Source organism: Pyrenophora tritici-repentis, chromosome 10 (genome assembly GCF_003171515.1).
Source record: "Pyrenophora tritici-repentis strain M4 chromosome 10, whole genome shotgun sequence".
NCBI lineage: Eukaryota > Fungi > Ascomycota > Dothideomycetes > Pleosporales > Pleosporaceae > Pyrenophora > Pyrenophora tritici-repentis.
This window is the reverse complement of record NC_089399.1, coordinates 3,644,773-3,667,814: the sequence shown is the minus strand read 5'-3', so window position 1 is coordinate 3,667,814 and position 23,042 is coordinate 3,644,773. Positions and strand designations below refer to the sequence as shown.

Sequence of the window (23,042 nt, the reverse complement as noted above, 5' to 3'; positions counted from 1 at the left end):
GTACAGTTGGTCCGATGATTCGATCTACAATTCGTGCATATCTACTACAAATTAACAAGTACTTAAAAAAGCATCTAAGGACTTACATCTGCTCCAGTCCATCCGGAAAGACTTCAGGGCTCATCTCCCGGTAGAATTCTTTTTTTGTAGGCTGCTCATGCAGGTTCCACATCACAAGCTTTGCATACAAAAACATTCCTGGCTACATATCAGTTTCTTGTTGAGACTTTGATGAATAAATAGTATCTTGAGCTCTTGCTGCTACCAGTTTAGAGATATTGTAGTCGTTAGGGTCAAGGGGGCCGAACCTTTCCTCGATCCGCTGATGCCACATCTGACAATACACCTCAATATCTGCCTGCGTATGCATAGCAGTTAACACTAATGAAGTACAATCTGAGAGGTCTTTGCGGGCAAACCCATCGTCTTGGCTAACAAACAGGCATCGTAGCTGACCTAGGTCTTGTCTCGGAATACTACGAACCTGTTCCTTGAACCAGATGGAGATTTCTTTACGATCTTCGCGCGCATACTCATCTAAGCCGTCAATGATGATGTAGGTCTTCTGGGAAGTGGGAAAGGTCTGCAGCGCTATCGCAAGGAGCGTCTTTGCCATGCTTCTACTGGAAAGCACAGCTTCTCCACTTGCCTGCGCGGTTTCAAAGACCTTCAATAGCAGCATATCGTTTTCCACTACTAGTTGAGATATGATTGTCCTTGCGACAGCAACCAAGGCGTTACGGTCGCCATCAGTGTTCCGGCAGTAAAAGAAGGCTACTCTTGCCTGAGGGAGGCATCTACAGGCATCAATGACCCGTGAAGCTAGTATGGTTTTTCCTTTGATCATTAAATTCATACAGTAAAATCTTCACGAGAACTTACCGGCTCCAGGCATACCAGACAGCCGTAGCAAGGGCTCCCAACAAGACTGAAAATCATACCATTTACGGAAAATGGAGTTCTGTAGAAGCCAATCGCCGCTGTTAGCATGTCGGTTTTTGATGGCATCTTCGTGCCTGGCCTGAACGTCGAGCCTACACAGCCACTGCTGCACAGTCAGGCGTTTCCGATGAAGTTCCACCTGCTTCAGCTCTTCAAAATGCATCATAGATTCACTGTGCGAACTCTGCATTGCTTCGTAACCCGCGATCGAGATTTGGTTCTCTATGAGCTTCTTGTATCGATGCATGTCCTTGTTGAGCTGGGCGACGGTTTTGCTGAATGGGCGCCATGTGGTGTGAAACAGTTCCTGCCATTCTAATACTTGTTAGGAACGAGCATTTGGTTAACAATGAAACCTTACTTTTCTGTCGAAAATATCGCAGGGCTTCCTTGTGAAACTCAAGTATATCTTTGTAGATATTTACCAATGCAAGCTGCATGTGTGTGTTATTCTGGAACAGCGTTTGGTACTGGGCAAACTGTGGCATACTTTCGCCGATCTCGAGATACATGTCTAGTAGAGAATTGAACGCATCCGTATAGTTCCGAGCTGTTAGCAAGAGAAACTTCATTGGACCCTGCATACATTTAGCTGCCTTCAATTGCTAAAAGTAGCGATATGTATTTACCCAAATAAAAGCAACAAAATCAGAGATGTTGAGAAACACTTCGATGATCGTGCCGTATTGTTCCATGGTCTCCAGGAATGGTCCTAGACGCTTGAGATACACCAGCTTTTGCTCTTTCGTTGTTCGTTCTGTATGTCTGATATCTCACACCTCAGATCATCGAGGGATGTCAGTTGAAAGTTTGTAATTTCGTGCTGTTTCAACCCAGCCGATTTCTTAAATTCTTCCACGGCTCTTTCAAAAGCAGAGGCGATATTTGGTGAAGCACGACTCATGTTGCGCACTTTCTATACTGAACAGAACCTATTTCCATTGAACAAATTCTCGGGTTGCAGGCAGGAGTCGCAGCCTTTCTGCTTCGAATCCTGGGCCGCGATTGCCGTTCTCAAATGTCTACACACTCGAAAACCGAGCAAACATACGCAGCCTGGCTGACCTGCCTTACTGCATTGTTGAGGCTCAGACGATCATTGAGAGACCTATCCTGGCCATGAATCTTGCCAAGACGGCTAAAGGAGTTTACCGGTGAAACGCCACATCCCACCTCGCAGCCTGCCAACACAGCCCTGATAACATCACGGGAATCAACATGTAGGTATGTGTCAGCTGGTGGCAAACAAGTGATGTGTCATTATGTGTCCTTAATTGCGCGACTAAATTGCTGCTTTGAAGTCCCCCAGCGTCAGTCTGAAGACCGTCTGGAGCAATGCCTGATTCTTTGATCCGTGATGTCAGTCGAAAACGACGTCTGAATAACAAATACCAGTCAAAGCCGCCTGAAAAAATCGCAAAATTCATCGGAAAGATAGCCAATAGCGAACAAGCAGATCCTTTCGCACCGACGGAGCGGATATTGGCCAATGCTCCTGACCAGCCAGAAATAGATGATGATGGCCAATGTACACCTGGATTTGGGGACCTAGAACTGGAATACATTAGCCATTCTGGCGTTCTGAGTCGTGAAGGTTGCTCTGATCTCAATTCACTCGGTGATACAGACAATCTATCGTTGAATTTAGATATCAACACTGCAATTTCCGACCCAGAAGAGATTTATTTCGGCATGGTGCGTATGATTTTCAGCCAAACAAGGCTTACGTGGTTTAACTATCGGTCTAGCTGCCTGGGCTCCCAGTGCGCTTTAACAAGGGTGTTGACCCTCTCATGATTACGAAGGATTCCCAGGTCGATCCAGGCAGCACAGAACTTCATCTCACCTTTCTCGAATCCTACTGCGAGATCAAGGCATGTTCGGGAGGTCCTTTAGGAGTGCTGAATACGGCTTCTTTTCGCCAACTCTCCGGGTTACCACCAGAGATCAAAATCAGGCTTACGGGTCAGTTGAGCCTCGCGAACTCATCACATGAAGGCAATAATTCTAAAGACAATGATTCGCCAAGACTCCGTTCGCTAGATGTCCTCGTTTTTGGGTTCAGATCTCAGGCGAAGATAGCTGCTGCGAAGCTGGCGGCGAACGGTATATATTTACAGGAACCAGATCAGGTGCCTTGGGGGTATGTGTATGAGAACCCACAATATCTTGATCTCCCAGTCCTCCCACAATCCGATGAAGGCTCGGCCAATATAATTTCCGATACTCGAACAGCAGGAGTGCTTCACGCACAATCAGTTGAGAGTGAGACCGACCTTGACTTCGACAAGATGCTTGGTACATTTGCATGCCACAATGGGCTGGGACAAGCAACAGCTGTTGGGCAAGTCTCGAACACACTGTTCAGGTCTGTAAACCTCTCTGATGATATGAAGAAACTCTGACAATTTGAAAGTCATCAGAAGGAAGGGCTTGACTTCATTCAGCAGCGGGAGTCTGGTTCAGTGCCTGCTTCGCGTGCCCTCTGGGAGCAGGTACAAGACAAGATGGCCAGCGATGGGCCTTTAATGTATGCCTACTCATCTATGTTCCTTTTGAGAATTCTCTACGCACGAAATTATAGCTAATTGACTAAAGGTTTCGACATATCATTACCGGTGCAATAAATACAAAAAGACAGGAATGCCTTGGTGGACTGATAGCTGACGAGATGGGCCTTGGTAAATCCCTGACTATGCTTTCAGGCATTGTTGGCTCATTGGATCAAGCTATACGCTACGCAAAAAGCGTGACCAAGATAGGGACCTCTGCAAACGACATAATCGCCGCAAAGTCTACCTTGATTCTCGTTCCCTCACACCGTATGTTCGCATACGCTTATCGATAGATATGACTGATCACATTTTAGTTTTGATTGATACATGGATAGATGAAATCCACAAGTAGGTCCATCTCATACTTTCTCAAGGTTATTTTGATGCTAACTCATAAAGCCGTATCACGCCTGGTGGGCTTTCGTATTATGTTTTCCACGGTTCCGGACGAAAGATCGCATATCCCCTATTGCTGACGCATGACATTGTCTTCACGACATACGGGACTGTGACAGCCGAATACACTCGTAACCGCAGTCTCCTACATCATATTCATTGGTATCGTATCGTACTGGACGAAGGTATTATTGGCAGATGCATAGTTAGTCTGTATTGTTCTGACTCTCTTTAGCACATATGATCCGTAACGCTGCAACTAAGCAGTTTGGAGCTGTAAACGCACTCCAAGCACTACTGCGCTGGTGCTTGACAGGAACGCCTATTCAGAATTCTCTCGATGATCTTGGTTCACTGACAACATTCTTGAAAGTGCCGATACTGGAAAATACCGCTCAATTCAAACGACACATCGTGAACCCAATCGAGCATAAGAAAGAAAGATCACGAAAAGACCACACAGGTCTCCGTACCCTTCTCACTTCTATATGCCTGCGAAGGACCACAGCTGTATTGCCTCTAAGCGACGTTACCGAAGTGACCGAATTGAAACGCATCATAACCTTCACTTCGAGTGAGCGAGCTCAATATGCTCAGATTGAGAGGCTATTCAAGAAGGCACTGGATTCAGAAGTAAACGGAGGGAAAATCGCACGTTGCCATCAGAAATTTCTGGAATTTCTCCTTCTTCTAAGGTTATTTTGCAACAACGGTAGCACTCGTGAACAGTCCGGAGATCAGGGCGGACGTACATTGAAGAGCACTGAGGAAACTCTCAGTCTCATCCAGCAGCAAGGTCGGGAAGAATGCTATTTTTGCGAATGTAATGTCATCTTTTCGCCTGGTTCGGCAGAGACAGGCATGCCTCTAATAACCGACTGTCTGCATGTGGTGTGCGATGATTGCATTCCGCGATGGAAGCATGCAGCTTCGAAAGTCACACATTGTCCTATCTGCAAGAAATTCCATATTTGCCAGCCCGAGACCCAGCATACCAAGGCAGCTGTAGCTGTGCATACGGTATTTCCGTCCAAGATTATGACTCTCTATGAAGACATACAAGCTCATTGCAACGACAGTAAATCGTAAGATACTCTAGTTCAGTTTCCTGCGTGCCACTGACGGAAAACAGTATCGTCTTCTCATTCTGGAAACGTTCACTGGATATGGTTGCTGCTCTTCTCACCGTGAACAACGTATCGTTCGTACGTGTAGACGGATCTGTGCCATTCAACAAACGGAAGGCAATATTGAACGACTTCAAATGCAGAAATGATATATCTGTTCTGCTGATGACATTCGGAACCGGAGCTGTTGGGTATGTGCGAATATAAACGAAGCCCCGAACAATCTCACTGACGCTGTTTAGCCTTAACAGTCTTTCCATTGCAAATAGAGTACATATCTTAGCGCCTCAGTGGAATCCCTCAGTTGAGCATCAGGCTATCGGACGTGTGGTAAGATTGGGCCAGCAAAACCCAGTAACGATTGTGCGCTACATTGTGGACAAGACCGTCGAAGAGGTAGCATTGGCCATTGCTTATATCTTTCGTGATTCATATTAATGGTTCATAGAATGTGCAAAGCAAACAGCTCGTCAAGCTCAGGCTTGCGGATGGCGGTTTCACTCACGGGAAAAGTGCGCAGATAAAAGCAAGATTGCAGATGTTCAGGGTAATGAAAAAAACAAACGATCGAGCATTTCTTTTTGTATTGCTGCTTACATTAACAGGATCTTGTGTTGCAACATAAGTCCCAATCTCAACGTTGGACTGGTAACACTAATCGAGGAGTGGTGTTAGCAGGGCTTGGCACCAAGAAGTTCTAGGTATTTATTTCCCTAAGTACTGTAGTAACTAATTTTCATTTGCGAGTATGGCAACTATGATAGAAGAAGGTTTTCCGGACGAGGTCTTAAGCTCATCTCTCAGACATCACCCGACTTATTGTGAATTGCGAATGTTGTCTGGAACTAGGTGTTGATGACAAGGCATAGCAGTGAGGTGCGAATGTTTAGATTGATATATTAGTATTAGATCTTCTTGTCCTACGAGAACCCTTGATCAAACACCTGGTCACGTGTCTAATACGTCAGCAGCTAAAGCGCGTCGAATAATACTCTTCACGCATAAGCATTATCTACGTCACTAAGATGATATACGGTTAGTTTTGGGGACTGCTAAGGTTAATAGAGTTCTCGTCAATATTATGTAATCAATGGTTGTTCCCTTTAGTTCGCCAGCGCTAAGAATAGGTAGCGTAGGATTCCTACCTGGAGAACACGTTTATAGTTCTAAGTGGACCGTCTAGGAAACCTCAAAGGGGCTGAGTGTTACAAGTAACAGGAAGGATTTTCTCCTTGACGGTGGGCGCAAGGTCGAAGGTCAACATGCCCACGTCAGAAGGTAATGATCAGCGCGGGGCGCTTAGATCACATGACAGCCATCCCGCCAAGAGGGGCCATCCCGCCAAGGATGGGATGGCCGCCATCACAACCATCCGTGAAGCAGGGCTTAATCAAGAGATGGCAGTGATGACACTCGGACAAAGCAACAAGTATATAGTCGTGGAGGATTCCCTTTATACGCTCGTTGTAGTCAACTTCAAATAGTTCATCTCTTACCTAGATTGATATTAGTTATTTTATCGTTTATATAGAATTGGTGTTGGTTGGCTTTGCACTAAGTGCGTAAAGGGAAATAACGATAACTAGTAATGCATTCTGTTCGGTGGTTCTGATTCATTGTCTTGCGAAGGGGAACTATGGAAGAGCTAGATATAGGAGGTCTGGTCTGAGCGCTGCTCGGACGCCGCGATCAGTGCGCCTGTCCGCGTGACTGGTATCAGTGCGCCTGCTCGCGTGGCCGAGATTAGTGCGGCCGATCGCGTGGCTGAGATGTCGTTGATATCTGTGATCCGACAATTGGATTGTTCTTCCAAATACCTACTATTCCACCTAGTCGCCAGACAACCCATGCGGAACCAACGACATGAGGCTTACCTGCCTTAGTGCGGACCAGGAAAGAGCAGTACAACGCCTCCGTGTAACACTGAGTAGTCATCAAGCATTGTCCTCTTTCCACCTAGTGCTTTCCATATTCGGCTTAAAATGTGTTTTGCTTCCAATTTCTTGATCTCTCTTTTTCGCGGCTGAGCCCTTGACTCTTTTGAATACATGATAATCTGGATTCCTACCCAATAAGTGTGTGTTTTCGAGATGAACGTTATCCTATCCGGACTAGTGCCTGTGACCGGTCAGCTCAGTACAGTCTAGCCCGCTTTTGAACCAATTAACGCCTCTAGCAGAGTGAAGCAGGTCATCCGGAAGGATTCTAACAAGATTTTGAATAAATAGGCTTTGCGATAAATATCCACCATGCTTCCTGACTCTTCAGGCTCTTTCGTATGAGGAAAGTCGGTTGGTTCTACCATACTGAAATAGACAGACTTGTCAACAAGCAAACTGATCTACAGTTTGAATACTTAGACAGGAAATCCCGGACGGAAACTAGCCTGTTTAGGTACTCAAACTGTAGATCAGTTTGTTTGTAGACAAGTCTGGAAATAGAGGAAAGAAGGCCCCAAGAGCTCGCGAACTCTAGGATTGGCACTTTGGGGCAGTGTGGCAGAATCTTGTCATGTGAAACTAAATTCACTTTTGGCAAAACAAAGATTTGATATCTGTGTTATTTTTTCTATGCTTGGTGTTGTATAAGTCAGACCTTGTGCTACCTGCGATATGATCGCTACCGGTGAAGGACGATCGGGTAAAGCCAGAGCTGAACCAGGTGGCAAATGCAGCTCGCCATACAGCGTTTCTCATAGCACAGCCTGCTGCACCACGGCACATCATGCATGTCAGATGCAACATGTTTGGGTCATAATATGTATTTATTGTAAAGTCTACCTAGACAAGCAATCCCGGTGGGAGTAGCTATATACATGAGGTCCGTACACAAGCTCCTCATGTGACCATTTGACATCAGAGTGAAAATGTGATTTTGAGGATACAGGTAGACATATACAATCAGGCTGAGGCGCGCGAGGCCACCCCGGGAGGCGACAATGCCTTTTGCGTGGGCCTGCAAGGATCTTTTCGCCGATCGATACGACCTAGACAGACGGGTATTGTTCTGTGGCTTGATGTATGGCGATAATTCTGCAACGGCGACCATGTGGCGTAGATCTGCCCCGTCGCTGTTGCCTGCGGGGCTGATGTGAACGAAAACCACCCACATCAGCCCTTGTCATACACAGAGAGAATACTCATACATGCGGAATAAATAAGGATTGCTTATTTGCCATGGCCGTATGTCTACAGTGAGAGACATTCAATCTCGGATGTCGCGCGCTCGACATAATCCATGGTGACGTCATTTCCCAATCACGTGGTTCTGCTGGCGGGTATCGAACGTAGTGTTCTTCGCGTAGATACAGGTATCAAAGAGCTTTCTAGAGAGACAGAAATCCTACCTGCGTTTACTATACACGGCGCAGATCTAACGTTGGAGCGGTCAATTCGAAAGGCTGGGCACGATACCTATAGAAATCAAACTACAAGCTCCTGAGATTCCCTGGCTCATCTTTCACCAAGCCATAAGATGGGACGTATTATCTCAGAATATTAGTGTGAGGTGTGCATCGTTTGTATGTATATCATTGTAATGGGGCGTAGGACGCTGTGTAGTTGTCAAACAGTCAATGATACATTGAGTCGCAATAGATCTCAAGGCGCCTTCTTAAACCCAAGATCCCCATCAACATTCGGTCTCGCTTCCTCTCCACCACCACGAATTCGCTCAATACTATCAGAACTCAGAATCTTTCGCCTCCGAGCTAGCTCCCTCGCGTGCAGCACCCGAATAGTAAGCGCAATCACAATCAGCAAAACACTCAAGCACGTGACTGTGATAAACCCCTTGCGGTATTGCGGCGCTTCAACCTGCTTCCACACCAGCAATGGCAGCCACGCCTGAAGCACATATGCCATCTCGTTCATTGCCGCGACAACAATGGCTCGTTCTTCGTTATCATGGGTGCAGATCTCGTGTGCCCAGGCGAAACACAGGCCGGATAGGCCACCGCCGAACCCAGAGAGAATATAGCAGGCCCATTTCCACTTGATGGGAATGTCCCAGATTGCAAGACTGGTGGAGCAGATGATGTTCATGCAGCCGCCGAAGACGATGGGTTGCCAACGCGATCCTTTTAGGATGCTGTCGCTTGTCCAGGCATATAGGAGGGTGGTGACGACTTGGACAGCGTTGGTGGCTGTTGGGTACTATGCACCAATGTTAGTATCTCCCCAACTTAGAGGCTGAGATCAAGCAGACGTACCGTGTTGATTTGGCTGATAGTGTACCCGGGATGCTTGCTTGCCTTCAAGAATTGCTGAAAAACAGGTTGTCCACCAGAAGTTCCGTTGTTGAAGAACACATAAAGCGCAACAAGAGCATAAATATGCCAAGACGTGAAGATCTTCCAAATCTTCGCTCGAGTATACGGTTGTCGCTTCTGTCGCCCTTCATCTTGCATGCGCTTTTGAGCGAAAGCGACTTCCTCTTTGGTCAAGTAAAACGGCTTCGAGATCTCTGGGAGATCGGGCAGCGCAAAGAATCCGAGTAGAGCAACGGGTAGCGAGATTATTCCATCGACAATGAACAGCCACTGCCAACCACGGAAGCCTCCGCGGCCATCGAGTTTGTATACTCCAGCCATAAGGTAGCCGGAAAACATTGTCGCGATTGCGCCGCTGGTGTGGAAGATGCACGAGCGCTTAGCTAGCTCTTCCTTACGATACCAGGACCCGATTATGTATTGCATACCGGGATAGAACGTGCTTTCGGCGAGGCCTTGGCGAGATTAGTTGGTGATACGAAACAAAAACAGGATGAGCTGAAACCTACCGACGAGGAAACGCAAAGCGTAAATAGTCTCCGCACTGTTGGCACGACAGAGACAAAATGTCAAGACAGCCCACGTGAGCTGTATTTGTTAGTGTGTTGTTTTATGTAGCGTGCGTGCTCCGTACCTCCATAGCCGGTATCCAAATCGACGGTCGGATGCGAGTCAGGATGATGTTGCTGGGGATTTCGCCAATGACATAACCCACTGTCCAACAGGTTTGCATGTAGTTGAGTTGATTGCCGTAAAGCCCAAGATCCTCTTTCCTATCATGATGTCAGTCATCAAGCCCGGACTGGTGGGGGACTATAGCATACATCCCGGATACAAACGCACTGTTGATGTTCATTTGATCAAGGTATTTGATGAAGTAACCTAGCATAAAGTGAGTTCCAATGTATCAGCAAGGGGGGCGTGTCGCAGCATACCCAAAGACGCGAATGTAAGTAAAGCAGCGTCGAGCTTGAACATGAACCATCGTTCTTCCTTTGGCTTGTCCAAGGTATCCCAAAGGTAGTAATACCACTTGTGCGGTTTCGGCTTCACCTCTTCATTGGAATGAGTACTGGAAGTTGCTGCGATAACATCGGTCGAAATGTTTTGAGGGATACCCATCTTCGCAAGATGTTGGAGCGAATGACCTATCGCTGAAGCAAGAAAGTATGCGCAAAACACGCGACCTTATTAAGCTACCAAAGCAAGCTCATCTTCGCCACAATTAAGCTTGCCAATAACTCTGGCAGTTCTTGATGGCGCTTAGCATGACGATGGCAGCACCTTCGACATGAGGCGCAAGTCGACATACTGGGGTTGGTATGGCGTTATGACAGGGTTGACGCGGGATTTCTGCTATCTGCGGTTAGTCTGTATGGTACAAGGGGAAACCGGGTTCACTTATCCGATGTAGTGCGTTGTGGGATCCTCGCGTTGCATGGAAACGCGGTGGTGACATGTGTCGCCATCAAGCGTGCAGATTGCGTGCCTATATCCAGAGATAAGGACCGCGGAGTACCAGTGCGTATGGGATGTCGACTAAGAGCCTAACTTGAATGGATAAACTCGTTAACGTCGCGTAGAATGCATAACCTAAGGCATTGAGGAGTTCAATGCGGTGTTCATCGAACTAATCGAATGGGTCACGTGATCAACCTTGCATCTAAGATTGAAACTACAAACATGTTACTTCGAGTCTCTTCTCAGAGATCGTACTGGTAAATAAAGCTTTCATCCGTGCCAAATTGTCCGCTCGTGCAGCATGCCATTTCTCTGTGTGTCCGCTCAACCTCCCTTTGCCTGCTCTCTCTAGGTCAGAGTTGACCCAAGCTAGAAGCTCGTTGACGTAGTCTGCCTCTTGGTCTCTTAGGCTATGAAATTTTTTCCCATGGCCCTTGATCTTCACCTTCTCGTTGTATTCTCTCCGCATGGCCTCTTTGCTAGGAAGCCTCGCCTGAGCAGAGAGTACCTTGGCGACCACCATGGCTTGAAACTCAAATAAGCTGAATGTAGCCGTGAAGAAAGGAACGCCGATAAAGGTAAGCGTGGGATCGTTGATGTAGAAGACATCCTTGTGTAGGTTGTGAAACTGCGTCCCATCCGTCACCAGCATTGTCTCATCTGCTTTGTCGACTAGTATATTGTCCGAGTGAAGCTGAGGCAAGAATGGTAGAGTAAGATGATAACCCGTACAAAGTATGACATGATGAATGTCGCAGATCTTCGCGCCCGACTTTAGGGTCACGGTAGCTGGGATCGCTTCGGACGGGCCCAGTGACGTTGATTTACCCACATCAGGCACGTTGTATGATACCACCTCGTCGACCCGGTAGGCGTTGTCAGGCAGCATGCTAGCGGGAAGGTCAAATTTGCCATTTCTTTGACTTTGGAAGATCTTGTTTGCATATGGCCCGAGCTCGCGCGCGATGTCCGTTGCTGATACGCTTCCACCAACGAGCAAGTAGTTCTGCAGCATCATCAGCTCACGTCCGACCAAATGAGAATGTCTGAAGCAGAAGCAATGCATACCTTTGAATGCGCATTTTCAGGCCTTCGATAGCGTTTAGAGTGTTCTACCCTATTTGGCCACCTTCTTTTCCAGTCTGCCAGTCCAGGGGTGGTAGGAACTTTTGGTGAGTGGTAGTGGCCTGAAGCGACTACTATCGCATCAAAGCTCTAAACCAGTATTAGAATCAAGAAAAAATGCAATGGTAGAAGTTTTTACCTGAGTAGAGATCTCCCATCTGACGGCACCTGTGGTATCGGTCTGCAGTGTTGCTGTTTCGACTGACCATGATCTACCACTTTTCGAAACATGCCTCACGTTGGTATCGTACTGTGTTATATCATGTACCCCCGTTGAAACTGCGGTGCTCTGTATGTAGTCTGCCAAAACTTTGTGCGTTACATAATCCTCAGTTCCAGCTGGGAATCGATTCAACGTGGTTTCCAGTAGACGTGTGCTCACGTTGTTCCTCAGACCAACATAGCAAGGACTACAATCAGTCAGCTCTTCGTTACAAATGATTTACAGTTCGGCAGGACTTGCCCTGGTGGGGCGTGAAGTAGCCTCTCGATATCTTCCGACTCTTCACTTGAACATGTAATTCCAGCTTGCGAAACGGCTATTGTTGAATATGAGGGCTCCAGAGGCTTTCGCTCATCGTATAGCCTTTCAAAAAGTGAGTTCGTCGTCTAGTGAATTAGATTGGAAGACTACCATATGCCCCCTGCAGCACTAGATCGCTCAAAGACTGTGACATGAAGGCCTTCCTTCTTCAGGTGCGCAGCAGCAACAATACCACTGATACCTGCGCCGATCACAGCGACGCGGTTCGAGGGGAAATTCATAGTCAGAATGCTGGTATGATCCGGTCTGGGTTTCATTACAGCTTTGTGAAATGGTCGAATACATTCACTCCCGATCATTCGCAGTCAGTGAGACCTCAAGGTTTGTATTACTAATTGCTATTCCCTATTTTCCGTTAGTATTGTGCGGGGTTTTGCATGCGAGGCTGTCAATATTGGTCACACCTCCGACATGGCAGGAAGGATCGCAAAGCGTGATGGTGGATAGGAATCGCATCATGAACATCCACTAGACTATCCAGAGAACTTCCAACAACAGACACTAGCGCATCAAGCTGCAAATACCCAAACGACCCCACAATTTCTGTACAAGAAACAAGGCGACCGTTCTGTTCGATAAGGTGGAAGATGTTCACTGGGTATTCGTCATAATCCCGCCGATGATGTGATCGACCCCGCAACAGAACCATGAATGTCGCAATCACCACGCGACACAGCCAGCTTGACCCCTCAGATATGAGGTATATTATTAAGCCATTGAGCGATAGAGGGTAGGGAATGTAGTGTATGGATATAAGGATTGATGGCTCAACCGACCAAATGCCATCATCAATCGCATCACAGCAACCTCCATAATGGCACCAAGCGCAATTCGCATTCATGAACATATTCAAGAGAAAGATACTCTTCCTCCGAGGAAGGACTCACTGAAGCTACCAGAGCCGGCCAGGATCAGGCTTGAGAAAGCAGGCATCAACTTGTCGAACGGCTATCCATACCGGCCAGCGAAACCACTTTACCTCGACGACGTGTACAAGATCAGGGACTATGATCGTGAGCATATAGACCCAGGGTCTCGGGCTGATCCAGAGAAGAAGGCGCTTTTTGGCGCTGCAAAAGAAATCATACATTTGACTGCGCATATTGGTACGGAAGTCGTTGGACTTCAACTGAAGGATCTCACAGACCAACAAAAAGATGAGCTCGGTCTTTTGATTGCTGAGAGAAGCGTGGTGTTCTTCCGTGACCAAGATCTTTCGCCTCAACAGCAGAAGAAGCTGGGAGAATGGTACGGTGAAATCGAAGTCCACGTATGTTGTCCCTTCCGACCTACTACTACTATGCTGACGTCCAGTGAAGCCACAAGTACCATTTGTACCTGGCGTTCCGGGAGTGACTGTCCTTTGGCCGGACCTTCAGGCGACAGAGGTCACTCCCAGCTTCAGGAAAACGGGTGGTGCGTCCAGGTGGCACACCGACTTGGTGCACGAACGCCAACCGGCTGGGTAAGTGACAGCAGTCTTTACTAGTAAGCGTATCTCTGACTTTCTACAGTGTAACACATTTGCACAACGATACCATTCCAAAGATTGGAGGCGACACGCTCTGGTCTTCCGGCTACGCTGCCTACGAGAAGCTTTCCCCGGCCTTCAGAAAGATCATCGACGGTAGAGAGGCAGTGTACCGTAGTGCGCATCCCTACCTTGACCGCGACAACACTAGCGCCGGCCCCAAGTACATTGAACGCGTCCACCCGATTGTCCGTGTTCATCCAGCGACCGGATGGAAGTCACTTTGGGTCAACCGCGCTTTTACGGACCGCATTGTTGGACTCGACAAGGCTGAAAGCGACGTCATCCTTAACTATCTCTTCGATGTTTACGAGAACAACGTCGATACTCAGGTTCGTTTTCGGTGGACTCCGGGAACTTCGGCGCTTTGGGACAACAGAATCACAATCCACAACGCGAGCTGGGATTATGAAGGGACTGAGCCGAGGCATGGAACGAGGGTTACAGCATTAGCAGAGAATCCATTTTACAAGCCCGATGCGCCGACGCGAAGGCAGGCGTTGGGTCTCGCCGGACCTGATGACATCTAGGAGGCATGGTGATGATTTTTCAGTCCTCGGAAGACGAGACGCGTCGACGCGCGACGACACTTGTGGGGCCGGCCGACTGCGGGTGTAGCTAGAAGTCTCCTCATATGGCGGTTGTTCTACCAGATAGCTCTTGGTCTCAGACTTTAGTATTGAACAGTTCTTATCGCATATCGATCACGCTTTCATGAGTTGTGATTTCGTAGGTGTGGGTTGGGGCATCTTGCCGTTACCCGCCAAGCGCTGGGGTCCGCAAAGTCCCTCCACATCTACGCTAACCGAATCAAGGAAGTGGGTCGTGATCGCAGCCTTGACTTACGGACCCTAACAGATCATTTCAAGCAGCTAGGTCGCCAGAACCTGTCGCAATACATATATATGCCCCGTACTGTCTACCTTGTCGTCTACAGCTCTCGGCTCTTCCCCGCCCATTGGAGCCTATGGATTCCGTCCGTGGAACTACCAGTTGTTGGAAAGCGTCTCCATGCCACCGGAGATGCAATGAATGGCTTCGAGATCGCATTCGAGCGCAACTACAACCTCACCGACGACTCTCGTCAGTATCAGCTTGTAGAACTGGGGCAGATACTTGAGGAACATGTGGTTGATTCTAAACCAAGCGATGGCATATCAACAGACCAAACTGTTGCCATTCAGGACTACCCTTCTTGGAATCGGCCCGATGCTTCTTGGCCGAATGTTCTACAACCTTCACTTTCACTCCTTTGCCGTTATGTGCTTACGCATATCTTATGTATATAACCTCGTGTATCTACTCCGTAGGACAATCGACGCAGTTCTCATATGCAGTTGTTGACGTCTTGTCTACTGCGATACAAACGCCCCTGGATCATCTTGAGCAGCTTCTAATGAGCGTTCCCACACCTGGTCCAAGTTTGATGTCGGCTGCTTCTCAGGTAGGCGAATTTTCCAGTTTAGATGTTGCTGCTAATTCTCTTCGTCGCAGGGACAACGACAGCGGGTGGAGATTCAGAACTGCCAGACTTGGCTACGAGCAGCGGTGGCTGTACTCATGCAGAATGGGGTGATGGATCAGTCTGCTTTGCAAGCTGTTGATGATGCACCCAAGAATTGACCATCTAGTATAGCTAGGCCTGAGGTCTTAGGTGCAGAAAGTAGCATCGCAATCGAGTGAACAGTCTACTATGTTTGGTGCCATGCCGAGACTCCTAGTATCATAGGGCGACAGACAACATCTTGAGTCTCGGCGCTACTCACTTTTGTGATGTACTTATGCGGCGCTCAATGCACGTCCTTGTTGGCGGGCAGGAAAGGAGAATTGCTCGTGCGCGGCTCCCCACAAAGCCTCGACTTCGCTATTTCAGGGAAGAATGTGACTGCTACTGACCCCTGAAACAGCATCAGCAACCACGGTTCTTTACACTCAACTCGATGATGGCTGTGTGAGTACGTGGGTACGCATGGCATCGACGCAACGACATCAGCGTTCACTGCAGTACAATGAATCCAACCGTAAAGTCTGCACACCAGCATGACTATTATTCAACCAGCTAATTAAAGAAGTAACCCGAGACTATGAGAGACGAAATCATCATTCAACCACCAGATATCTGAACTCTTTACAAATTTTCCGAAGGCGTCAGATGAGGACGAACTGGCGCATACCGGTGGCTGGATTGTACTTTCCGGGCATCTGTACATCGCTGAGATATGGTTCGAGAATACCTGGATCATCTACACATCTGTGATCGGAGTACGGACTGAGCTTTGTCAGACCGATCCTTCGAAATGCCTTCCGTTTCCTATCGAACCTCAGGATCAGGCAAGTCAGATACTTCGATCCTTCCGGATCCTTCCGGTTAGTTTTCGCAGCAGGTACTACGTAAACATCGGCATCTGGCCCCCACACTGACTCGTCTTCTCTTGCAGGGCAGTCCAAGTAGACGATGGTGTGCTCGTCGTTATCCAGATCGCCCCGGTCAACCAGTCTCCATCCGAAACGACCTTTGTCCTTCTTATTGAGAGTAGCCTTGCGCAACTTGCCCTCAAGCAAGAGACGTGCATCCTCCAGCAATCCGAACTCGTCAAAATCTTTTTGTTCGATTACTGATATACTTTTGACGGATATATAAAGGTCTCTGTCGGTAGGCGCCCCGTATTTGATGCCGCTCGCTTGGTCAGTATCTATAGCTGCCCAAGCAAACGATGGCGCGAGATAATCCGGGTAGAACGTAGTGAGATGATCGAAGCTGTCGTCCATGTGCCGAAACGTTGGCTCCACGTACCACAGGAGCTGGCTCTCGAGGTGTAAATCCCATAGCCCGGCTACGTACTTTACACCTTCAGGCGCTGCATCAGCATTATCATTGGTGAAATGATCTTGCTGTGGCACAGCTGTAGATTCTGGTCTGTTGAACTGATTGGCCATCCAACGCGCCATTCCAGACAATGCAATAAGCTTGTCTTTGAGTATTGTGACAGCCGTCTTTGAATATACTTCGACAATATGCGCCCAGAATTCGAGTGCGTATAATTCAGGAAAGAGGTGAGCGTCAGGCTCCGTGTAGCCTTGCAGTCGCGCTACCCGCAAATTTATACCCATTTTTCTATGGGAGAAGGTAATAGACCCAAGAAAAATGGTAGCGAGTAGACTAACTGAGTGCGCAACAACTTAACCGCCAGAAGATCGAGGATCTGCGAGGAAAATTGACAGGTCAACTCTCGCAGGGAGAGATGATCACACTCCACCTTATGAACTACCAAGAGCTGTGGAAGTTGTGTCCAAGAGATGCAAAAACCCTAGCTGCATGGGCACTTTACGAAGGTCTCAATAGGAGTGGTGTGATTCAGGGGGAGCTAGCTAAACGCAAGAAGGGTTCTTCCCATCTCGATGACCCAATAGACACAACGGTATAGCTCAAGCCCGTTGATATCCAATCTCATTGAAGTTGTGTTGGAAGCTCATCTTTATAGTCCCTACTACCACTCATCCTATTTCCACACCCGCCCAAACCTGAACGTTCAACCCCACATACCATATAGTTTACTAGTTCACTGCCCTTCAAGATACATTCATCACCTAGTGACCTTGCTTTTCTTTAACGCCCAATATGAATGCTGATCCAACATAGGCTCCTAAATTCAAGTATCCATGTTTTCACGTACTTAAGAACTCAGTCACAAGCTCATTGAATGTCTCTGGCTGCTCCCAATAGCACCAATGTCCACCCCAAGTTACAGTGACACCCTTTGCGCAACCCTCCGCTCTCCCCCCATTGACCAACTCCACCACTTTCAAAGGGCCAGCTGATGGGAAGCAACCACTCCTACTACTCGCGACCACTAAGACCTTCGTCGTGCTACCACTCTCCGGTCCAAAGTTTTGCGCAATCGGATGGCGCCAGTCGTTGGCCGTATGATCGGCCATCAGCTTTCCATACCACCAACCGTCACCCTTCACTGCCTCTTTCAAAAAGAAAGCCTCATCGTCTTTCCATGTCTGTGTCTCTGGTGTCGGGTCGCCAGGCTGCGGGTGCGATCTATAGCCAAGACATCCACCGATAGTGCCGAGATGTGCTTGCTCTGGAGCTTCTATCAAAGTCTTTTGCACATTCTGCAATGCTTCCAGGGAATTGCATCCCGTGTTACCAAATTCGGGACCCCAGTCTTCCAGGTAATTTTGTAGCGGCGCCTGATCCACAAACACCACGTGTGAAAACGCTTGTGTGGTAAACAGCTCGCTGAAAGACCATATGATCGCTGCACCTAGACTTGTACCAATTGCTTTTATGGACCCATCCTTGAAGTTGAAATGGGAGATTAGGTTCGCTAGATCCATAGCTAGCCGCGAGACATGGTATCCCGCTTTCGGCTTATCAGAGTTGCCATGGCCACGTAGGTCTGGCACAATAACAAAATGGTCTCTGGGTAATGATATAATGTTACGTTGAAACACTGCTCCTGAACCGGTCCAGCCGTGCAGCTGTCATTGCGGTCAGACATAGGAACGAATCGGGGTGCTGGTGCTGGTGGGGCGTCTCACTAGAATCAGAGGAGGGGCGTCGCGCGAGCCATGCGTCTCGTAGTAGAGGTTGATACCATCGTTTGTGTTCAAGGTAGGCATTGTGTTGTTTTCATCTACGAGAGTGGGAGTCTAAATGATAGCAGTCGGATAGATGCGGAATGTGGGGTTGAGGCGATGAGGTGGGGGGGGGGCGCTAACTAAGTTAAGTTATGAGGCTTAGTGGCATCGTTGATCACTCCATTCCGGCACACCGGCGGAACCTTAAGAAAAGTCGTCTTCAAGTGAGCATTTACTTCGCGCTTTCCACTGAATCTATCTATCCTCTTCTGTTGTGTGTACTTCGCGACATCAGGCGATGGCATTCTGAACTCAACTACCAAATTACGGCGAGAAGAGTTTTCAGAGGTGCCATAATATCACAGCGCATACACACGCGATCTTGCTCCACTCAAACTGATATGTCATTATGGCTACTTAAGTAACTACCTAGTCTTCATCAGGCAGGACCAAGTCAAGGTTAAGCAAAATTAGGTGTAATATCCCGGAGACTCCAAGAGGACTCCCGGTGATGAAATGAGCCTTGTTGTAAAGAGCGTCGTGCTAGAACTATGATCAGTCCAGCTAGTATCTTCAATAGAGCCCAAACGCCATTTTTAGCGATTCCTCGTCGTCTTCATCACTTGAGAAGCGACTCGTCATCCTCATCTTCCTCGTCACTCTCGAAAAGACACTCTATCTCCTCCTCGGGCCAAAGCTCGCTGATCAAGTAGCGGGCACTCTGCCAATCCGCCCAATGGCCATCCGAACTGTTTTACGAATGTCAGTGTTACATTGAGTGAAGATGATGGGCTAAGACGTACGAAACAGTGATAGCAGAGCCAAACAACATCGAAGCCCGCAACAGAATAGCGGTGACGACAACGTCATAAGGCCTTTCGCCCGTCTTACAGAATTCGTTATGATGCCTGTCGAGTTCGGGGTGGAAGAATAAGTCTTCATAGTCGTCACTATCAGCTCCGTTGAGATGAATACCATTGGTGACATCGATGACAGGTGGAACACCAGGAGTGGCACTCTTGCAAAGAGGGATATCGGCCGCTTTGACAATTGCCTTCGTGTCTTCGACTAGGCGGCTCCAGGTCTCATCCAATAGCTTCGAGTTCGTAAAGTTCCAGCGCCAGTAGTGTGTGTAGCTGACAGGTATGTTAGGAAGCGTGGGTGATTTAGGCTGCAGATCACTTACCCCATGGTTTGCTTGGATACCCTTTTGAGAAGCTTCAGAATCTGTACGAGTAAGTTTGACGCGAAAGCGCTCGTTACGTTCCCGGAAAGTGTGTAGAGGAACAGACAATCGAGTGATGTGAACGAAACAGTGTTCAAGTTGCCGACACTGCTCCTATTTGTACTCTGGCCACCCTCAAATGACGGTGATCTGCTATCATTTGCTGCCAAACATATCTGAATTGGCGGTAACACGGGGGCATGGTTGCCTGATGGTTGCCTGATGGTGCCCCATCTCCAATGCGCCTTTCAAGGTTGTACGACCAGCGCGCATGCACGTGACAGCGCGTAAGCATTCACGACTTATATGCAAGTTAGCGCTCCATAGCATCCTTAGTACCGTAAGATTGCAAGCAGAAGCACACACTAGACTCGAATCTGGTAGCGATGTCGTGGCTGAGTTGAAATCCATGGTTACCTAGGTAAGATTTGGAAGGATTACGTACGTACTCCAATACACGACACAGATATTTGATTACAATTCCTTCTTATGAGCCATTCTCCACACGCACATCTGCACATATCAAGCAAGAAACATGGCAGAGCAGCAAGAAATCGACGCTGCAACTACCCCACACGATGCTACCGAGTCGATCGTGCAGGTTCTCTCCGAGGTCCTCAAACATCCAACTTACGCCTGTGGTGGTACGATTGAATACACCTCAGACATCGATGTTCACTGGGACTCCGCGGGTTCGACTGAGCGACTTGTAATTCGTCACAACGAGTGTGGCCCTGAGCCGGATGCCCTTGAAAAGCTCTTACAGGATGCTATCCCTGCTGATTCTGCAGTCCGGGGCAAAGAAGTCACCGATGAGACGTACCGCAAAGCTTTTGAGCTAGACGCATCTACATTTTGCACCAACTTTTCTCCTTACGAGGCTGGGATCATCGATTTCATTGGCCAGGGTCTCCTTCCAAAGTCGCCATGTGAATCCCAGGGTATTCGAGCTGAGTTGCACAGGCTGAACATAGGTCATCATTTATACCTAGCCTTCATTTGGTCTGCAAAGGCTTACAGATCATAGGTATAAAAAGCCCCGTATGACTCTTTCAAGTCACGGGTCGAAACTCCGCGCTCGAAATTGCACTTTGGGACTCTAGTTGTATGTTGTATGCCTTCCGTGTGAACATGAGGGCGGCCAACTCCTGGCTCATCACGAAAGTCACTCCACGGCCTTTGACTGGGCTGGCCCTGCCAGGAACATTCAATGGGTCGCCTTCTACGACGACTGTGAGCCCGAAGTGCTTGAAATCATCTCCGGATATCGCATTACGTTGATGTATAACCTCTACGTGCGACGTGGTCTTGGTGAGCTGGCTGGGTATACCGACGCGATGAATGTTCAGCAACTCCCGCTATATCAGCTAGTTAAGGCTGCTATGGACGAACCATCTTTCATGCCAAAAGGTAATTTATTCCCCTCAATTATTCATGATACATCTCCTAAATCGACACAGGCGGCGTCCTTGGCAAATACTGCAGCCACGACTACGGTCACGCTAGTGATTTGGGATTTGAAACGCTACCAGATGCCTTCAAAGGGGCCGATATGATGGCTTACGAAGTTTTTCGCACGCTTAGACTAACTACGCACGTCTGCCCGGTTCTTTACATTGACGAAGGCATGAAATGGGTCCTAGATAAGGAAGAGGAAGAGCTTGAGATCGAGGATCGAGTTGGTGCATTGGCTCGTATAGGAAACACGCTTTCTAAGCCTGAGATTGATGTGTATCGTCTGGCTGAGTCTTTGGGCGGGACGCTCGATCATTATTCGCATGAGCTGTGGAAGGTAAACTGGTTGAATGATCCCACACCGGACACAGCAAACATTCAGTTCGCCTGCGTAGGTTCATAGTCCTAGCAATTGCTTGCGATTAGATACTAATATGTGTGCTACTAGTGCTACAGTGGCAGTGACGTCGACGGGCTATACAGCCACTGCGCCCTTCTCGTCAATATCCTGGCCTACAATAAGCGCCTTGATCTCTTGTCTCGCCTGTAAAATCAGCTGCAGATCTAGTGATCACGAGGTCTGGGAGGGAATCAGTTCAGCCCTTTGCTGTGATTGGCAAATTCAGAGCACGTTTGGTATCTCGGAACCATGCATGAAGTGGTCGATGGCCAACATGGATTTGATAAAATTCTCTTTGGGTGGTATAGTTGATAGAACTCGATAGACCTTCCGACAGATCTATGTTCGTCACTCTTATTGAACATTTGAAAATCGTTAAATCCTGCTGGACCTCTTCGACAAGCTAAGTAAATTTCGACGAGAGCTTTACCGAGCGTTTTCACACTTACCTCAAGCTAAGTGAGCAGCGATGCTTGAATTAACTGGTACGCTAGACATGGACACCGTCGCGCATGTTCCACAAAATCTGGATCGTAATGCAACGCCTATGCTGACAAGCCTAGTGCCTGCCGTACACATGATTTGTACTTTATCATTCAACTTCTTATCCAGTCAATCAGGGTAGGGGCTATCTTCGATAGTAGATTCTCTGCTTCGATGTCGTCATTTGAGAACTTTGAATGCGGTAGTTTTTTTGTTTTAGGTGGGGTGGGGGGTGCCTCGGGTCGACTGTACCATGGTACCAGTGTCGCTACCGTCCAGTCAACGGATTCTAAGAGCGGATGTATAACAAAGACAAATTGGAGATTGCCCTTGTGATCAGTACCATAGCACCATCATATCCAATCTACGCTTGTATTATGGATTCACATGCTTGCGACGCCGGATAGTGGTCGGAAAAGATTGCTAGACGTCACCTGCCAGCGGCTTTTCATAATATAAGTAATCTTTACTCAATGAGAAGACATCATCAGACTATTCTCATCGATTATAGCCAACATACTAGTTCTATCAAACCGACCCCTATGAACAGCCCACGCAAATAGCTCAAGTTTGTTACCCCGGCAACTTCCCTTCCCTTTCACTTCAGCACAACATCCCCCTGCCAGCGCGTGCGCGCCTCTTCCTCCCAATCTCCCTTTTCGAATACATCATCGCTCTCTCATTTCGCCCGTCAACACGCACGGACTCTGGAGTACCTAGGTAGTATATTGCGAACGGACCACGTGCGCAGCCCACCCACCCACTATAGATCTCCGCCTTTCCAGTGTCTACCCAAGGTTTTCCTTCTACACAAACAGTTCTCAACCACAGTTTCTCAGCAGTTGAAACCACGACATCTACTCACAGTCTCCAAGATCTCAACTCTACGCGGACTATCCCTCTCGTTCACTCACACAACCTCCACTATCACAAACGAT

The 23,042-nt window shown here is 48.0% G+C and overlaps 10 protein-coding genes across 10 annotated transcripts; 3 read left to right on the top strand and 7 right to left on the bottom strand.

The window, feature by feature from the left end:
• Positions 1-202: 202 nt before the first annotated feature.
• On the bottom strand, positions 203-1,637 carry PtrM4_052350 (uncharacterized protein; the record flags this gene model as incomplete). Its single annotated transcript, XM_066104958.1, has 4 exons — positions 203-837; positions 883-1,257; positions 1,304-1,520; positions 1,572-1,637. The coding sequence occupies 4 exons, from the start codon at positions 1,635-1,637 to the stop codon at positions 203-205; spliced, it is 1,293 nt and encodes a 430-aa protein (XP_065959522.1).
• Positions 1,638-2,277: 640 nt separating this feature from the next.
• PtrM4_052340 (HepA, Superfamily II DNA-RNA helicase, SNF2 family) lies at positions 2,278-5,458 on the top strand (the record flags this gene model as incomplete). The annotated part of the gene is made up of 9 exons (XM_066104957.1): positions 2,278-2,637; positions 2,691-3,310; positions 3,359-3,472; positions 3,541-3,764; positions 3,812-3,845; positions 3,897-4,078; positions 4,129-4,978; positions 5,026-5,211; positions 5,263-5,458. 9 exons carry the CDS (start codon positions 2,278-2,280, stop codon positions 5,456-5,458), a joined length of 2,766 nt encoding a protein of 921 aa, XP_065959521.1.
• Positions 5,459-8,619: 3,161 nt separating this feature from the next.
• PtrM4_052330 (MFS-1 domain containing protein) lies at positions 8,620-10,412 on the bottom strand (the record flags this gene model as incomplete). Its single annotated transcript, XM_066104956.1, has 6 exons — positions 8,620-9,174; positions 9,231-9,745; positions 9,800-9,878; positions 9,925-10,063; positions 10,115-10,172; positions 10,226-10,412. 6 exons carry the CDS (start codon positions 10,410-10,412, stop codon positions 8,620-8,622), a joined length of 1,533 nt encoding a protein of 510 aa, XP_065959520.1.
• A 553-nt stretch (positions 10,413-10,965) lies between these two features.
• Positions 10,966-12,641, bottom strand: PtrM4_052320 (dimethylaniline monooxygenase; the record flags this gene model as incomplete). Its single annotated transcript, XM_001936989.2, has 4 exons — positions 10,966-11,757; positions 11,820-11,966; positions 12,016-12,286; positions 12,511-12,641. 4 exons carry the CDS (start codon positions 12,639-12,641, stop codon positions 10,966-10,968), a joined length of 1,341 nt encoding a protein of 446 aa, XP_001937024.2.
• A 593-nt stretch (positions 12,642-13,234) lies between these two features.
• On the top strand, positions 13,235-14,481 carry PtrM4_052310 (uncharacterized protein; the record flags this gene model as incomplete). The annotated part of the gene is made up of 3 exons (XM_001936988.1): positions 13,235-13,690; positions 13,740-13,885; positions 13,935-14,481. The coding sequence occupies 3 exons, from the start codon at positions 13,235-13,237 to the stop codon at positions 14,479-14,481; spliced, it is 1,149 nt and encodes a 382-aa protein (XP_001937023.1).
• A 456-nt stretch (positions 14,482-14,937) lies between these two features.
• On the bottom strand, positions 14,938-15,078 carry PtrM4_052300 (uncharacterized protein; the record flags this gene model as incomplete). The annotated part of the gene is made up of 1 exon (XM_066104955.1): positions 14,938-15,078. One exon carries the CDS (start codon positions 15,076-15,078, stop codon positions 14,938-14,940), a length of 141 nt encoding a protein of 46 aa, XP_065959519.1.
• A 1,021-nt stretch (positions 15,079-16,099) lies between these two features.
• Positions 16,100-17,062, bottom strand: PtrM4_052290 (uncharacterized protein; the record flags this gene model as incomplete). The annotated part of the gene is made up of 1 exon (XM_001936986.1): positions 16,100-17,062. One exon carries the CDS (start codon positions 17,060-17,062, stop codon positions 16,100-16,102), a length of 963 nt encoding a protein of 320 aa, XP_001937021.1.
• Positions 17,063-17,617: 555 nt separating this feature from the next.
• On the bottom strand, positions 17,618-18,583 carry PtrM4_052280 (MhpC, hydrolase or acyltransferase (alpha-beta hydrolase superfamily); the record flags this gene model as incomplete). The annotated part of the gene is made up of 2 exons (XM_066104954.1): positions 17,618-18,442; positions 18,503-18,583. The coding sequence occupies 2 exons, from the start codon at positions 18,581-18,583 to the stop codon at positions 17,618-17,620; spliced, it is 906 nt and encodes a 301-aa protein (XP_065959518.1).
• Positions 18,584-19,160: 577 nt separating this feature from the next.
• Positions 19,161-19,732, bottom strand: PtrM4_052270 (uncharacterized protein; the record flags this gene model as incomplete). The annotated part of the gene is made up of 3 exons (XM_001936985.1): positions 19,161-19,290; positions 19,345-19,677; positions 19,728-19,732. The coding sequence occupies 3 exons, from the start codon at positions 19,730-19,732 to the stop codon at positions 19,161-19,163; spliced, it is 468 nt and encodes a 155-aa protein (XP_001937020.1).
• A 569-nt stretch (positions 19,733-20,301) lies between these two features.
• Positions 20,302-21,771, top strand: PtrM4_052260 (uncharacterized protein; the record flags this gene model as incomplete). Its single annotated transcript, XM_001936984.2, has 4 exons — positions 20,302-20,768; positions 20,932-21,176; positions 21,227-21,612; positions 21,670-21,771. 4 exons carry the CDS (start codon positions 20,302-20,304, stop codon positions 21,769-21,771), a joined length of 1,200 nt encoding a protein of 399 aa, XP_001937019.2.
• Positions 21,772-23,042: the final 1,271 nt, after the last annotated feature.